This window comes from Miniopterus schreibersii, assembly GCF_964146895.1.
Source record: "Miniopterus schreibersii genome assembly, chromosome: 3".
Lineage (NCBI taxonomy): Eukaryota > Metazoa > Chordata > Mammalia > Chiroptera > Miniopteridae > Miniopterus > Miniopterus schreibersii.
In genome coordinates this window covers 41164538-41182827 of record NC_138103.1, presented here as the reverse complement: position 1 = coordinate 41182827, position 18290 = coordinate 41164538, and the positions used below count along the sequence as shown (strand labels likewise).

The 18290-nt window shown below is 36.9% G+C and overlaps 1 protein-coding gene across 1 annotated transcript in view; it reads right to left on the bottom strand.

Annotated features, from left to right (window-relative positions):
- The window catches only part of PGGT1B (protein geranylgeranyltransferase type I subunit beta), a 45963-nt gene extending 29010 nt beyond the window's left edge, over positions 1-16953 (bottom strand). The window contains exons 1-2 of the mRNA XM_081132416.1: positions 16789-16953; positions 9131-9249 (exon numbers count right to left, since the gene is read on the bottom strand). Coding sequence (XP_080988542.1) covers positions 9131-9249; positions 16789-16928 — 259 coding nt within the window. The 5' untranslated portion in view covers positions 16929-16953. The remainder of the gene's footprint in view (positions 1-9130; positions 9250-16788) is intronic.
- Between the last annotated feature and the right edge of the window lie 1337 nt (positions 16954-18290).

The window sequence follows — 18290 nt, the reverse complement described above, 5'->3', positions numbered from 1 at the left end:
TTCAGCTTTATATTCCCTGAAATACATAGAATAGTAGCTTATATATTATTTTTTTGAACAATTTAGGAAACCTTAGCCACAAATTTAAAACTCTCCACCAAGCATCTTCCCCATTAACAAAAATTTTTAAAAAAATATTATCTCATGGTGACAATTGTGATGAAATGGTTCTCTTACCCTTGCTAACGACTTTTAAATTGGTAAGCATTCAAGACTTGCCAATATATAAGGACCCATAAAAATGCTCATAGCCTTTAACCCAGTAACAATACATCTGTGGATCTACTCTAGTAACCTGAAATATGAGAAAGGCCAAGTGCACAGAAAGACTCGCTGCAGTATTATAATGGTGAAAATTTAGAATATATCTTTTAAAACTCTCATTAAAGTTTTACATTTTACTGCTTTATAACTTTTTGATTTTTCAAAGACTCTAAATGTATTGTTTTTACAATGTTTGACATATAGTGGGCATTTATTATGAGTTTAAAACTTTAAGTGAGACAATGACCCAATCATCAGGCAGGAGTTGCTCTGTCTTTCATGTGCAGGCACACAAATAAACGGATTGTCTTTCCTTAGAGTTGATAGCTAGACACATTATATTCTCTAATAACACATCCCTCTACATACACATAAACACACACATACACATTACACCCACGTACATATTCCCATTTTCGCTGCTGCTTCTTCCCATCTACCCAATTTCATTTTCTGAAGTAATCTGGATTTTTATGATATATTGCTATCTGATCTACCTCTATGTAACAAAATAAATTATACTGACTTTATGGTTCTACCAAGGTGGAGGATGTGATCACCAAATCAGTGGCTCTGGATTCTTACTGTATATTACACAGGAATTGTTGGACAGGTTAAATATAACATACTGTATCTACTCAAAGGGACATTATACTGCTATTAAAATAATAAAGGGAAACTATGCAGCAACATGGAGAAATGTATACAGTAAAGAGAAAAAGATACAAAAATATGGGCATTATGTTTATAATTAAGCAAAGAATACTTATCATCAAAGCCCAGAAGAGAATAAACAAAACAGACACTGGATAGCAAGTGAGGATTCCAGGTCTTTTTTTGTTACTAACCAACTATTAAATATAAACTTGTCATTCATTCCAAATTTACAACTGGATTCATACTCAGAGTATAGTTTAAAGTTCTTTGGAGATTAGATGGCACCACCTAGTGTTCCTATTTAGTAGTAGCAAAACAAACTGAAAGAGGTCTGGCTGCCTAACAGACTCAATTGTATAGTCTGAAAAAAATACAGATGCTTCTTGGGTGCTAACCCAGGCCCACATCAAAGCCCTGAGAGTTGGACCTGGACATTCATATATAAAAAGAGAAAACAATATCTGTGTGATACACAGTAAGAATTGAGAGCCACTGATATGGTGATCGCATCTTCCACCATGGTAGAGCCATAAAGTCAATATAATTTGTTTCACAGAAGTAGATCAGATAGCAATATATCATAAAAATCCAGATTACTTCAGAAAATGAAATTGGGTAGATGGGAAGAAGCAGCAGCGAAAACGGGAATATGTACGTGGGTGTAATATGTATATGCATGTTTATGTGAGTATGTAGAAGGATGTGTTATTAGAGAATATAATGTGTCTAGCTATCAACTATAAGGAAAGACAATGCCTTATTCGTGTGCCTGCACATGAAACACAATTATTAAGCTACAAAGCTAACCCTGCTTGATGACTGGGTCACATCTCACTTTAAAACTTAAAGATTTACTATTAACCACATAATAAACACCAACCATATGTCAAGCATTGTAAAGATAGTGCATTTAGATTCTTTAAAAAACAACAACAAAAACAAAGTTATAAACCTTTAGAAATAAAACTTCAATGAGAGTTTTAAAAGATTTATATTAATCAATGGAGTTGCTTTTCATAAGTGTATTTTCCCTTTTAAGAGAAAAATGTTATTGTGAACGGTAAAATAAAAAATACATTAAAAGTTATATTAAGGGGCTTCTAATAAAAAAGAACTCTTGCCCTGGCTGGTCTGGCTCAGCTGACTGGGCGTTATCCTGTGCACCAAAAGGATATGACTGATTCCTGGTCAGGGCACATGCTCAGGTTGCAGGCTGGATCCCCAGTCAAGGGCATGCAGGAGGCAGCCTATCAACCAATGTCTAGCTCTCACATCAATGTTTCTCTCTCTCTCCTTCTCCCTTCTTCTCTCTCTCTCTAAAAAAAAAGAAATCAATAAACAAACACACACACACAAAACTAACTATTCTAGGCTAAAATATCACCACCATACTATTAATGGTGGTCATACTGCTTAAATGTAATTCAAAACTTGATTTGGTCTTGTTATTAACTTTCTAATCCCAGTTTTAAAAGTTAGGTTTGTGCACAAAGCAAACAGAATTCAAGTGAAGAATGTGGTAATTTTTATGTAATATTTGACATTTACATTTTATGACTACAGAAATAATTCTTCATAGATCTCAAGAAACTTTACAAGGTTTCTTTATACAACCTTGTAAGACACAGACAAGGTAAATGAAAAATTCTATAGCTTAAAAATGTTTTGTTTTTTTTTAAGATCTATTTTCTAAATGTCACAGATTAGTTTTGGACCTAAACCAATTAAAGAAAAGGCACGTGGAAGACTTTCTTTCATAGAGATTAGAGATTTAACAGTGGTTCATCCAACAAAATAGTAAACTGAGAATTTAGAATTACAGTTGGACTGTGAAAAGATCTGTGGTGTGGCCCATCAGACACATAACTAGTGACAGTGGGAACATAAACCAACCACTGTGGGATCTTTGTAAAAAATTCTTGATCACGATGCTTCCAAAAAAGGTAGTCTACAATTTTTTAAACTTGCAACATGCTCAATTTAGCCACAGGAAACTATACTTATATTTTAAGCATATTTTTAAAAGGCAGCAAGCAATCTGATGGGAAAATCTACTAAAAAATAAAATCATTAAACAACCTTCCTTTTAATATTAAACCACCTTATCTACATTCCCAAACACTCCTAATTTTTTATGAGATCTATTAAGGAACAGATACCAGTAATGAAAATAACAAAAGACTAGAAAACAGAAAACTGTATTCTAATTTTCCCTCTAGCCTTAACTAGCTATATTATTGTGGACAAATGATTAATCTCTCTGGACCTTAATATCCTCATTTGTGAAATAATCGACTATATTCCTTGCTCTATTCTAGCTCTAAAATTCTCTAGTTGTGCCCTTGATCAGAGGGAAAAAAGCACATAATTCCCAGCCTGATGCCTTGTGCTTCTTAAATACTTGTGGAGGTTGATGAGAAGGGTCCCACTAGGATTTTTACAACTCTGGAGTTAAATGGAAGGTCAGGGTTAACTTTGACTAATTATTCACAGTATACTTAAGTGCCGCACATGAAAGTTTCCACTAGGGACCTATATACTTCAACAGTAAAGCAGCATTGGGACTTTGAGTCAGAAGCCTAGGATTTCAGTCTGGCTCTCTTAACATGTGTATGGCCTTGGGGCAGGTCTCTAAATCACTCTGCCCCTCATTTTCCTCTTTTTGGGAAAGGCAAATCAGGGGAAGAACAAATTTAATAAAAGATCTGACAATGCTTCTGAAAACTATAAAATATTAAATAATGTACAGCATTATTTCTGCCATGAGCAAAATATCAATATTTATGTATAGCCATATAACTTTAAGTTTAGTTTTTAAATATTCATTTTCACTGTTTTGAAAAGAAATTAGCTGAGACTTGAATTTTTAAATACAGAAACATATTTATTATAAACATTCAAACAATGCAGATATACAGAATAAAATTAAAGTATCTTATCCTGGATCCCCCACCTCTGTTCCCATTTACTTCTCCCTCCACAAAGATATATATATCTTTATTGATTTCAGAGAAAGGAAGGGAGAGGGGGAGAGACAGAAATATCAATGATGAGAGTTATTGATTGGCTCCCCCCCCCCCCCCCGCCCACTGGGGATCAAGCCTACAACCTGGGCATGTGCCCTGACTGGGAATCGAATCTCAATCTCCCAAATCACAGGTTGATGCTGAACCGCCGAGCCACGCCAGATGGGTTCCTATACATTTATATTCACAAATTATTAAAACAAAATGCCTCTGTACATGTTGGTATCTATCATTTAACCATGTATGATGAACAATTTTATGTCAGTGCACATACAGACCTACCTCAATCACTTTACTACTGCATAGTATTCTTTACTAGTTTAACTGTTTGACTTCTGGTGAATATTTATTTTGTTTCTAATTTGTTACTCTAATAAACAATTCCAAAACATTCTTCTACATAGATTTCTGTGTACATGTATTAGCTTCCTAAGGCTAGGAACAAATTATCATAAATCTAGAGGCTTGTAAACAACAGAAATTTCTTCTTTTGTACTTCTGGAACCCAAAACTCTAAAATCAAGGTGCTGGCAGGGTTGGTTCTTTATAGAACTCTGAGGGAGAATCCGTTTCATGCTTCTCTCTTAGCTTCTGGTGTCTGTGGGCAATCCAGGTATTCTTCTATGTGTTAACCCATTACTTTACTCTCTGCCTCTCTATTCACATGGCCTTCCCTCTGTATTTCAAATCTCCCTCTCCTTTCTCTTATAAGGACATCAGTCATTGATCTCGAGATCGTTACCTTAACTACATATGCAAAGACCCTTATTCCAAATAAAGTCATATTTTGAATTTCTGGGTAAACATGTCTTTTTGGAGCCATTATTCAAACCACATGAGAATATGTCAGATAGAGTAAAAAATTATAAATACTGCTAAAATGCCCTTCAAAAGGTTATAATAATTTTCACTTCTACCAAACACATATAAAAGTGCTCTTTCCCCCAAATTCTTTTTTTTTAATCCTCACCTGAGAATATGTTTTTATTGATTTTAGAGAGAGGGGAAGGGTGGGAGGGAGAGGAGGGAGAAGGAGAGAAGAAGAAAAGGAGAGAGGGAGGGGGGAGGGAGGGAGGGAAAGAGATTGAAAGAGAAACAGCGATGTGAAAGAGAAACATCGATTGGTTGCCTCCTGTTCATGCCCCAGCCAGAAATCAAACACTCAACCTAGACCAGGAATCGAATCTGCAACCTTTTGGTATACAGGACAACACTCCAACCAAGTCACTGGCCAGGGCTCCCCCACATTCTTGCCAACTTTTAAAAACTTTTGGACATGTTAGGTAACAAATAATGTAACATCATTGTTTCTATTACATCTCCCTGATTTCTAGTAAGGTTAATCCTCTTTTCACATATTTATTGACTATCTGTACTCTTTTGTGAATTACCTATTCATACATTCTGTCATTTTCTAAACAATGATGTGTCATTTTCTTCTCAATCTTTAAAATTCTTCAGTCTAGCCCAGCTGGGCGTGGCTCAGCAGCTGAGTGTCGAACTAGAATCCAGGCAATTGGGGTTAGATTCCTGGTCAGGGCAAGTGCCTGGGTTGCAAGCTAGGCAGCCAATCAATGACTCTCTCATCATTGATGTTTCTCGCTCTCTCTCTCCCTCTCCTTTCCTCTCTCTGAAATCAATAAAGATTTATTTAAAAAATAAAATTCTTCAGTCTACACAGACTTGTGGCAATATATATATTAATATTAATATTTTGTCTATTACGTATTACCACTATTTCCTCCAAGTCTGCCACTTACCTAATTTTGTTATCTTTCACTACATAACATTAAAAATAATTATTTAGTCAAATCTATCATATTTTTCCTTTATGGTCTCTGGGTTTTGTTTAACATTTTTAGATTTTTATATTCCCTAAGATTTTATATGCTGTCAAAAAGTAGGACAGATATAGACCTATGAGTACAGAAAGACTATTCTACTCAGTCTGCAAATGCCTTATGAATGAGAATTGGAGGTGCCAGAGGATGCTCTAGGCTAAATGTGAAAATACAGAAAGGAGGAACAGTAAAGTTGGAGAAGGTACAAGTGATTTAACAGTCCAACAACAGCTGAAATATGCTTTAGGCACTGAGAGGGAAAAGAAATGTAAGACAGACACATTCTCTGTCCTCCAGAAGTTTACAATTAGGATGAGAGCAAAAACATTTTAAGCAATAGTTAAGCAGCAATAATTACAAAAAATTAGCAATGGGCTTCAAATCAATGGAGTCTGTGGAGACAACAATACAATGTCAAAGAGAATTCTGATGGTCTCAAAAGAGATGGTAAGTACCAACCCTAATTTAAAAAACTTTTAGAACTTTCATCAAAGTATAATAAACATCAGAAAAGCATATCTATGATAATTAAACAGCTCAAAATAAACTTTGATAATAAACTTCTGCAAAGTAAACTCACCTGCAAAACCAGTACTCAGCTAAAGAAAAAGTACATAACAGCATCAAGAAGCCCCCTATGTCCTTCTGGCTATTCCTCAAATGCTGAGATTGGTTTTGCCTATTTTTGTATTTTATATCAGTGGAGTAATAGACTATGTACTTCTGTGCATTTTATGAAAGTTCCAGTTGTGCTACATTCTCATCAACACTTGTTTTATTCCACCTTTTCCATTTTAGACATTCTAGTGAGTATGTAGCAAATATAAGTATTATGGATAATATAGAAGTTCAAATTGTCAGCAAATCTCTCATAACAAAAGATCAAATAATGAGAAAAGGAAGCAGTCATTAAAAAGAATATGTGTATTAGAGTGCTGTCAAAAACTCATTTCACTAATACAGTGGTAGAGGAAAGTAAACACATACTGGAGAGGAGACAAAAACACAGCTCAATCATAAAGCCAGCAAACAGTCCTTACAAGGCGGGGGGGGACATAAGAAAAGACAAAAGTAGGAAGCACAGCAAATAAGTTACCAATGTTCTGGTAACTGTAACCTCAATAGTATGAATTCTCTCACTAAAATATAGTCCATACTTTTCTATAGACACAATGGTTATTTTATTTCAGAGAAATGAATATCAATAAAATTTTTCTAAATATAATACAAAATATATTTCAGCAAAAACTTACAGAATAGCTTTTCTACATAACAGTGTATAATTTCCTATCTGTACTATGCAAGATATACTTATTTAAGAAAATACAGTGTATACTTTGATCAAGACATACATTTTTAGTAAAAAAACAAGAGACAGAATCTGTAATACTACCTTACATCTGTCTAATATCCAACTTACAAAAAAAAAAAAAATCCTAGACTTCACTTAAGCTAGTAAAAAAAATATATAAAATCCCGGTATAAAGGGAAAATACAAATTACTTTCATTTGCAGGTGACTAGAACCGTGACCTCATGTCAGCACAAGTTCCTAGAGCAGTGATTTTCAACCTTTTTCATCTCATGGCACACATAAACTAATTACTAAAATTCTGTGGCACACCAAAAAATATATTTATTTTTTTTGCTGATCTGACAAAAAAATAGGTATAAATTTGATTCATTCACACTGGATGGCTATTGTGATGGCCGTTGTCACTTTATTTGACACTCTAAGGGAAAAGACGTCAGTGCCCCTGACTAAATAGTCAGGTATTGCATGTCTTAAAAATTCTTGCAGCACACCAGTTGAAAATCACTGTCCTAGACAATGAGGACCATATCTTGTAATTTATCAAAGTCCTTCTCCCCGGGTTTAGCAGAGTACTCTTAACACAATATTTAATAAATCCTAACTCACCAACATGTTAGACTCTATTACTAACCATTATATCACATATGCTGTTTCCTGCAGCTGATGAAAAGTGTTATATATTATGTTCTGATAGACCTAGTTCAAAATGCACCATCATTTTTAACAAGAATTCATCAATAGGCACAAGTTTTTAAAAAATATATTTTTCAATTGATTTTAAAGAAAGAGAGAAAGGGAGAGAAACATTGATGAGACAGAAACATCGAGCAGCTGCCTCCTGCACGTTCCCTACTGGAGATCCAGCTGTCATCTGGGCATGTGCCCTGACCTGGAATTGAACTAGTGACCTCTCAGTGCAAGGGACTGTGCTCAACCAGCTGAGTAACATGGGACAGGGCAACAGGCACAGATTTTAAAAGTTATATAAAAACAAACACTGAAGACTTCCAACAGTATATGCTAATAGATCAAACCTCTTCCTTTCTAAATAAAGCTTTAGTTTACTTACCCAAAGTTCATCTAGGTGAGATTTATACATGATTACTCCAACCAATGAACAACACTTAATGCATAAATGATGACTCTACTGGTATGGCTCAGTTAGTTCAGCGTCATCCAGTGTACTGAAAGGTCTCTGGTTCAATTCCCAGTCACAGCACATGCCCAGGTTGCAGGCTGGATCCCTGGTGGTTGGGATGCATGCAGGAGGCAACCAACTGATGTTTCTCTTTCTCCCTCTCCCTTCCTCTGTCTCTAAAATCAATTAAAAAAACATTAGGAAAAAAAAAAAGACAGATGTGGTGACCACTGATAAAAATTTTGTGATTTTCTGGGAGCTTATTTGCTTGATCTTTTCCAGGTTATAATTTCTAACATTTATAAGTTAAATTGATGTTAGGTATTTTACACTTAACAGAGTGAGTTTATAAATGGTGTTTATAAAATCTGTGTGTATTTAGCTGATCAGGTAATCTCTGAATTTTGAGAATTTAATTAATCAAAATTTGTAAAGTTTTAAGAAGTATAAAAATGACTGAAGTGTAAGAGCTCTAAGAAACCATTAAAGAAATGCGAATGAAACAGTAGAGGGAAGATGATCAGGAGATTGATATGAAACTTTCTGATGGTAAATAGTTTTTCACTGAAGAGATAAAAAAATAAAAGGAGTAAAGGCACAAAACAAGTCAAACAAATATCAAATACAAATAATCAACAAGCAGTCATCAATGTGGAAGTGCCCAACACAGGATGGTGCTACAACTGTGAATCTTTTAATCCCAGACAACTCTAAACTGTTCTCCCCAAAGATTAAAGATTAGATTTAAGTGTTGTATTTGAATGGAATGGGAGTGTTGCATTACAAGAAAAACATAGATAAGTAAAATATATTAATAGTTTATGAATAAATACAAAGATATGCTAATCCAATATATCACACTAACAATAAAATGCTAAAAACTCACTCACTGTCTTCTGTGGGAAGGACCTGCAGGGAGTAAATCCACTCTATTATATCATCTTTGTTCACCACATCTAAGGAATCCAACATATCCAGGCCAGAGAGTGCAAAAAATGCAATTGTCAACCTAAAAGAAAAAAACATAAGATTCCATCTTTACTATCAAACCACTGAAGTCTTTCTGATTCAGAAAAATAATAAACTAATTCTAACTTTCCAATAATTTAAACTCCTATCTTGCAAAAGCAAAAAAAAAAAAAAACCCAAAACCTTCCCACCCTAATATATTCTCACAACTTAGAAATATCAATCAAACCTTTGTTTCAATTTTTTAAAAAAAGAGATATTTTGGGTTAAGAAACCAATCCAACTCATCTCAATTTCCTGAAGCCAGTTTATCAGTAGCCTGAAGACTAAAAGTACACTTAAAAAAGAGAATTTTCCACACTTGTTCAATGCAAATAAAGTCAAAAACCTGTAAAAATATATAAAAATCTCAATTTTCATTACTTTGCCAAAAGGAATTATGCTTATAGCTGCTGCTTAATTCTTAAGGAATGTTAGAATAAATCTATTTTTATTTAAATTTATTTACAAATAATATAGCCTCTGAGAAAAAACTTGTAATGAATTTTAAAAAGTAAAAACACTTTAAAAAATACAAATGTGCCCTAGCTGGTTTGGCTCAGTGGTTAGAGCGTCGAACCTCAGACTGAAGGGTCCTGGGTTCGATCTCTCGCTGGGACGCGGTCGGGAGGCAAATGATCAATATTTCTTTCTCACATCCATGTTTCCCTCCCTCCTTCTGCCCCTTCCTTTCTTCCTTCCTCTCTCTCTCCCCCCACCTCTTCCCCCTCTCTCTAAAAATCAATGAATGTGTCCTCAGGTGAGGATTAAAAAATAGATAAATAAATAAGTATCTCGTCGAAAATGTCAATGGTGCTGAGGTTGAGAAAACCTCCTTTAAAGTCATACTGTTATCTGTTTATAAGTGTTATCAGAACGATCTGTTTTCATTTTACTTGCTCCTGGATATGGAGGCAAGTATCAGAAGTCATCTGGTGGTATGCCATTTTAAAATCTTGCATACTTAATTATTAAAGGGTTCTAAAAGTCCAGCATTTTCAATTCACAGCAGGTGAAACTAAGGTTTATAGAATTAACACAGCTATGGAACAACACTTATGTTTACAAAGTGAAGCACTCAGCAGCAGTGGCTGGCAGACAGATCCAAGAAGTCCTTTGGGGCCTCCCCCTAAGGTAAGTTAGGAAAATATTCCTTCTCTGATCATGCCAGAGTTCGCAAGTCTTAAAACTCTGAGAGGAAGAAAATTAAACAGGCCACAGGAACTACAAAGGAATTTTGGGCTGTGGGCATCTGAGAGAAATAACGTAGGATTTTATGGTGCCCAGATGACTGTTAGGGTATAGATTAGTGTGCAACCTGCCTTGGTGCAGGTATAGATGGGTAATCTTGTCATGTGTGTACCTAAGATCAGGCCAGTGAGGTTTTTACTCTATTATTTCTCTGGAGAACATGCCTGTTCTCTTTTCTTCTTTCCCTTAGAATTGAACTCTAAGTATGTAGTCTGAAAAACTGAAGCGAGCCAAATTTTCATGCCTTTTCTACTCTGAATAATACATATAAGAAGTATATCCTACATGGAGAAAAAGTAACATTTTTCATCCCTGCATCAAGTTGCTTCACCAGTGGATCATAAATAATGTCTCCAAAACATCTCAAAATTTTCAGGCTTCAGAACAAATTGTTGGGGGAGGGGGGAGCACAAACAGAAACAAAAAAAAATTTTTTTTTTTTTAAAGGAAAAAGTCTGGGCAGTGAAAGAAAGAATTTAGTCACACTAACATGATTTTCCTATGCCACTAAATGAGTAGTATACTGTCAGGCTAAAGCAGGTGAGTGACCATTTGGGAGTATGTTGGAAACACTGACGTTATGGGAGTTGACTAGATTCCCAAATTTTGGATCATTTGCTCTGCCCCTTTCCAGTACAATCTCTTTAATGGCATCTCCAAGTGTCTTTAACAGTGGCCTGCATGCCTGCCTAGACCTCAGGTGGGGCTATAGCTAAACCATATTGCGAAGAGTTCTACAATTATAAACAAGCAGCTACATTAAAAAATAGGAACAGCCCAGCCGGGCGTGGCTCAGCGGTTGAGCACCAACCTAGGATCCAGGTGATCGGGGTTCGATTCCTGGTCAGGGCACATGCCTGGGTTGCGGGCTGCAGCCAATCAATGACTCATCATTGATGTTTCTATCTCTCTCTCTCCTTCTCCTTTCCTCTCTCTGAAATTAATAAAAATATATTTAAAAAAAAGTGAAAACAGGAACAGCCCTGGCCGATGTGACTGAGTTAGATGGGCGTCATCCCTGTGCACCAAAAGGTTGCAAACCGGTTTTGATTCCTGGTTAGGGCACATACCATGGTTTCAGCTCAATCCCTGGTAGGGGGCATTTAGGAGGCAGTACATTGAAGTTTTGCTCTTACATTGATGTTTCTCTCTCTCTCCCTCTCTCTAAAAAAAAAAATCAATAAAAAACAAGAAGGAACAAAGATGCTCAATAAAATTGACAGTGTTTGAAGGGCCTTAAAAGACAACATTAGAATTAATCATGAAGTTAAAATATATAGCACAAAGAGGCCCTAATAAATACTCTGAAATGACTGATGAATGACTGAATGAATGCTAGAATTTCAAGCCTTTTTTAAAAAAATCCTTACCGGAGGACATGGTTATTAATTTTTAGAGAGAGTGGGAGGGAGGGAAGGAAGGAGAAAAAGAGAGAGAAAGAGAGAAACATCGGTGGGTTGCCTCTTGCAACCTAGGTATGTGCCCTGACTGGGAATCGAACTCGCAAGCTTTCAGTGCACAGGAGCATGCTCCAACTGAGCCACATTGGCCAGGGCTTCATCTGTAGTATTTTTAAATAGCTGACTCATCAGGTATTGTATATGTTTTTAAGCACAGTCTTTTTTTAAAATTATTCAACATGCAAAATAATTTTTAAAAAATTTATATTTATTGTTGAAAGTTTTACAGATGTCCCTCTTCCTTCTCCACCCTCCTCCAGCCCCCTCCCCAGGCTTTCAAAATAATTTTTCAATAAAAAACATTTACTGAACATCTACTAGACTAGATTTTGTGACAAAAAATGAGTAAAACAAGCCTCCTAACCTTAAGCAGGTTTAATTATGGGGGGAAAATAAGTAGCTATATGATAAATAGCTATAAGCTATTATAGACGTCTTCTTCCTTTCTAAACCTGTTCCTTTTGCCTCTTTTGTTTTTAATGCTTCTGTTTTTTAAAAAAATATGTTTTTATTGATTTTAGAGAGACAGGAAGGGAGAGGGAGAAAGAAACATCGATGTGAGAGAGAAGCACTGATCCTTTGCCTCCCGCGTGCACCCTGACTGGGGATCGAACCGGTCAACCAACTGAGTCACACAGGTCAGGGCTCCTTTTGCCTCTTATTCTCGAGACCAGATGGCGGTTCAAATCCTTGAACCCTGGGACTTCTCCTTCTTCCTTCATCCCTGTTTTATATCCCAACTTCCACTGCCACAGGACCTGGCTTCCGGACTACTGCAATTGGTCTCCTGGTTCTTATCTTGCCCCATTTAAAACAACCACTACTATAAAATCCAATGTTTACTTTGAAATGCATATCAAACCAGGAATATCCAGTGATTGGGGACTTCCCATCACTTATATGACGATAAATTCAAGTTTCTTGACATGGCACACAAAGCCCTCAGTGATCTGGCCCTGCCTCTCCAGACTAAATTCCTACCACAGTTGCCTTACATTTTGAACCCCTATTAAAGAACTGATAAAAGTTTCTCTGCTCAACACTCACTTATCTGCCTTTATTGTCTTTATTTATTGTCCACTTGCCTATAATCCACCCACATACACACACAAAAAACTGAACACGTTCTTTAATATTTAGCTCCAGGGTTACTTCTTCTAAGAAGCCTTCTCTAAGCCCTGTCTCTCTTCAGGTTGAGCTACTTAGGGGCTTCTAGAATGCCCCATGAATACAGTTATTGTGCAAACCAGCTCAAAAGTGTGGTCAGGGGATCAGCAGCATCAGTATTATTGAGGAGCCTGTTAGAACTGCAGTATCTCAGACCTCACTATGCAATCAGAACCTGCATTTTCAGAAGACTCCAGGTGATTCATATGCACATTAGAGTTGGGAAGCACTGCTGTAATCTGTTTGTATATTTGTTTCTCCTATCAGGCAAACAATCTCAGTCTTTAGTGAGCATCAGAACCACCTGGGATGCTTGATATAATGCAGACTCCAAGGTCTACACAAAGCCCAATGCAGATCCGGAGACGGGCCCTGGAAGGTGCGTTTTTGTAAGCACACCGATGTCCCTTATTAAGAGCCACCCACCATCACCATCATACTTTGAGGGATACATTGCTAGACTGTGATACACTTCAGAAAAGGACAGGATTATCAGAATGGTTGGCAGCTATGGTTGCAACACAGGATACACAGGGGAATATGGAAGAAAACAGAAAGACTGGATAGACTGTGAACATCTTATAAAATAAAATCTAAACACTTTTAGAACAGTTGAATCTATAAAATTAACATGTAACAGAAAATGGGGAATATTTTGCTCCTCATTAAAAAAAAAACCCTACTCTAATTCCCCTTACCTAAATACAAATGGCAACAATAACACAACCAAAAACACTTCTCTAAACCTCTCATAAGAAACCTGTTAATTGGCAAAACTCACAATCCAAGGTTTAATATTCACTTAAGTTGCCTAATAACTACTACTTTTCAGAAGCTAATATAAAAGAAAAACCTCAGGTGAAGCAACAAACAATAGACATTTGAATTTTCATAAAGCCATTGTTATTAGAAAAGTAAAAATTATTTATTCCTATTTGTCAGACTAAAGGAAACAGGGAAATGAAATAATTTTGCCAAAATGGTGGATCAGAAAATAAGTACCTAAATGTGTAGGTCCAATATTAGCCTTCTTAAGAGTCAAACTGTTTCATATCTATCAATAAAAAGGAATGAACACAGGAACACCTGAATCATTGGTTTAACACCATATTCCCATATCCAGGCACACAGGAGACACTAAACAAAAGCCTGTGGAATTGAACTGCAGTATTGGATAAGAATTATGTCTTCGTCAACACACTGTCTTATCTTAAAACTCTAGCATTAGTAGAAATTTTGTGACCAATCACCGTTGCTTAAAATACTTCTTCACAAGTATCTTAAAGTCAATTATGAATCACATACACCACAAAAGGACTTAATGCTAAACTAAGCAAAGTAAAGACTGTAAATTAGGAAACAGAAACTGAAAAAAATTTTAAATCACTACAAAAACTGATTATGTATAGGTTATCTTAAATGTATTATTAATTGAGCCATAAGAAATAAAAAATGATTTTTTTAAAATTCCACTCAAGTGACACAGGCATAAAAAAGATATAATTAATATCTCTTAACTAATATAATGCACCATGATACTATATATCTATAATCTAATATGTAATGCCTGGTATAGATCCTAATATTACACTAATGTTATTAAATCAATTATTAAATTAGTTGTTTAATCAAACAATTTTTGCTGTTTTACTTATGCTGTGACCAGGATTACACAGTTTACTGCCAATATGCATTAGTCTATATGGTTTTGTCCATGCTGAAATTTTAAAGAATAGACCAATCAAAAACACCTGCATTTTGAAAATGCAACCACAGACCTATAATAATAGCTACAAGCAAAGTTCAACAATCATAATAGGATGGAAGATTTTTTTTTAAGTCCAAATGCTATGAATTCACATAAAATTAATCCCAATAAAATATAAATGTGATTTATCAAAATATTTCTTGGCATCCTATATCATACAATTTTGGAACTCTTTATTTTAAATTAAATTTATTGATTAATGACATTATATAAGTGGAAATTTTAAGTCTAGGTATGAGCTCTGCTAGTAAATCAGTATCTGTGGGTAGAGAAAGGCATATAAATAATGCTTCACTCTTTTTTAAACAGAATCTGTTAATCTTTGAGGGCTCAGCTTACATTATGCAACAAATATTTACTTAATGCTTTTTATTTGCAAAAAACGGTGCAATGTCCCAGTATAACGCTTTCCAGTAAGACTTTCAGAAATGAGGGAAATACTGAAATAGAACCAAAAGGCATTGGCCAATGTGGTGACTGAGCAGTTGAACTGTGGTGACTACTGCAAATAAAACTGAATTTTTAATTTGACTTTATTTTAATTAACTCAAATTTAAATGGCCAAATGTGGCTAATGGCTACCATATTGGACAGGGCAACCCCAGTGTTAGATAAACAAGAGAAAGGCCCTGTCTTCATGAAGTTTACAATCCAACATGAAAAAAAAAATTAAACAAATAAGCCAATAAATATATAATTTCGGGTGGTGGCTGGAAGTGGTGTCTTTTGAAAAAGGTGACTAGGGAAGGCCTTTCTAAAGAAATCTGGATTAGGTACCTGCCCTTCCTATACGCTCCCATAAACCTCACACTAACATAGCATGGAACTCTATAGAAACTGCTTGCTTGTCTTGGTCAGCTGTACTCCAGCACCTAACGTAAATATTCTTGAACGAGTATGCAGAAGTAATCTATAAAACTTCCAAAACTGACCCAGTCAGGCAGTGTTCAAAATACACTAGAGACTGAAGAGTTCAGAAAATGTGGAGAGATATCAGAGCAAAAACAATCTGCTCTCTCTTCCCATCTAGTCTCATGCAGCTTTGGAGCCTCACTTCAAAACACAGCAATGCAGAGCAAAGACCGCCTCTTCCTTTCATTCTTCTCTTCCCCAGAGTTTTACTCTGAATGACTAATTCATAGTTTCTTAGCCTCTGCCAGATCACACTCCTCAGCCAACTCCAACTTACAAGGCTCCTGCAAATATACTTTACCAGGCTACTTCAAGCACACTGCACCTCCTTCGCCAATCTATCATTAGATTTACAGTTCCTGTAGCGTTAATTTCTATTTAAACCGTAGAGGATCTCTGCTGCTCCTCTACATCAAACACAATACAGTCGTTCCGTTAAGATTTAATGAGTCCAATATACGGTAACGAAAGGAAACACTTTTAGTGATGGGCAGGCAATAGCATACACAGATACCGAATTATGTTGTACGCCTGAAATTTGCATAACGTTAACCAATGTTACCGCAATTAAAAAAAGAAGTCAATGAATTAGGAAAGGGAAACACAGGAGAGGGAGTTTCTCTAAAATACGATGACAAACGCTTTGCCTTTTTCCTTTTGTATTCGAAACTAAAGAGGCCTGGGGCGAGAAAGACGGAGTAAAAAGGAAGCTCAGAGTTGACAGGAGAAATGGCTGGGAAGTGAAAAAAAGGCAGAAACTGGAGATTCCAAAAGCCCTAGACTTGCGGCTTCCCGAAACACTCTCGCCGCGGTCCAGAAGAGAGCGACCACTGGCCCAGCGGAGCAGGGAGGCGCCGGGCGGCGCCAGGTGGGCGGCGGCGCAGCCCCCTGCGGGCGCCGAGTTTAGCCGTCAGGCTCCGCGGAGCCTTCCCGTTGGGGCCCAGACCCCGAGCCGGCCCTGTGGACTATGGCCACCAGTTACCTGCTGGTCTCTAGCGAAGAATAGCGCTCCGGCAAAACCTGGAGGCAGCGCTGGAAGAACCGCACGTGCCGGTCCCGCAGGAAATCCAGCCGCTCTCCTTCACAGTCCCCCACCAGCCGCTCGTCCTCGGCGGCCGCCATGCTGCTACGGAAGAGACGTCCGCCGTGACCCGGAAGCAATTGGCGAGCGGCGAGCCGCCCCGCGGCCGGAGAGCGGGCGGCGGCACGGTGAACGCGGCCGGCGGCGAGCCTCACACGGCGCTTCACCGCCCAGGTTTCTTCCTGGGCAGAGCGCGACCCAGCTTTCTGGACTCTCAGCCCCAAAGCTTTGGAAACACCTCGCAAGCCTAGTCAAGTTTGGCCCACAGACCTCTCTAGTACTTTAATCCTCTTTCGATATTTGGGAGGAAGGACAATGTCAAGAGTTTCAAGTTCGCTTCGAGAAAACCAGGGCCCTAAAGAACATGAGGATGGTACATACGAAAGCAGGAATGGCTCAGGATAAATTTCCCAACACCCACTGTATGGGAGGTGACAGTTTGCAGCTGAATGGGTACGGAAATTAAATCTACAAATCAAACTATGGAGACAGACAAATGTTTATTAAGTAATTACTGACACTACAGAAGTCGTTCCCAGTCCTCTAGAATGCCAGAAATCACTTTAAATTACATCTAAATGCAACATACATACACATGTTAGCAAGTGTGACTACGTGCATCGTTTTTCTTCTGCAAGTCTTAAGATTTTACTCTTTGCTTGAATCAATGTTTTGACTCCAGCATCAGTTTTATCAATTTGCAAAAGCAAGTAAGCTCCCCATGTTCTCCAACTACCCATATACTAACAAATGAAATAACATGCTTCTAGCTTTTTTTTTTCTTCAAAAAGAGGGATTTAAGTTGCTTCAGCCATGTTCCCTTTAAAACTTCATAAGGAAATCTTGAGAGGGAAAGAAAATCCACCCAAGATCTGGCCTGAACTAGGTTTTTTTGTTTTTGTTTTTTGTAATCAATTGAGCTAATAGTAGTTTGGGTATAATTTTAATTAATAGCTTTGTTAGAAAATTTATTTCTTAAAAAATGTATCATGTGGGCTGGAGTTATCTCATTCTTATTCAACAATCCAAAGTGCCTGGCATAATTTTAGATACTACTTATTCACAAGTTTTCTTGCATGTCCTTAACAAATACAGGATTCAAATGCCGGGGTGCAAGCAGAGCGCTGTCCTTGCTGCTTCTGTACAAATATGGAGGCCAGAATCCTGTCCTTCAGATATGCCCAATCTAGAGGAGTTTTCTCTACATTATTACAACTAAGATCACACACACGGTCAAATGACTGAAGATGTTCGAAATGGAGTCATATTACATACATTTAACTTATTAGAATCAACTAGGCACACTCTATACGTGCTTGGAAGGACAATCCTATTCAGCCCAGCCCTTCAAGGGACGCCAAATATTTCATCTGATTCTCAGCTCAAGAGCCAGCAATCTGATC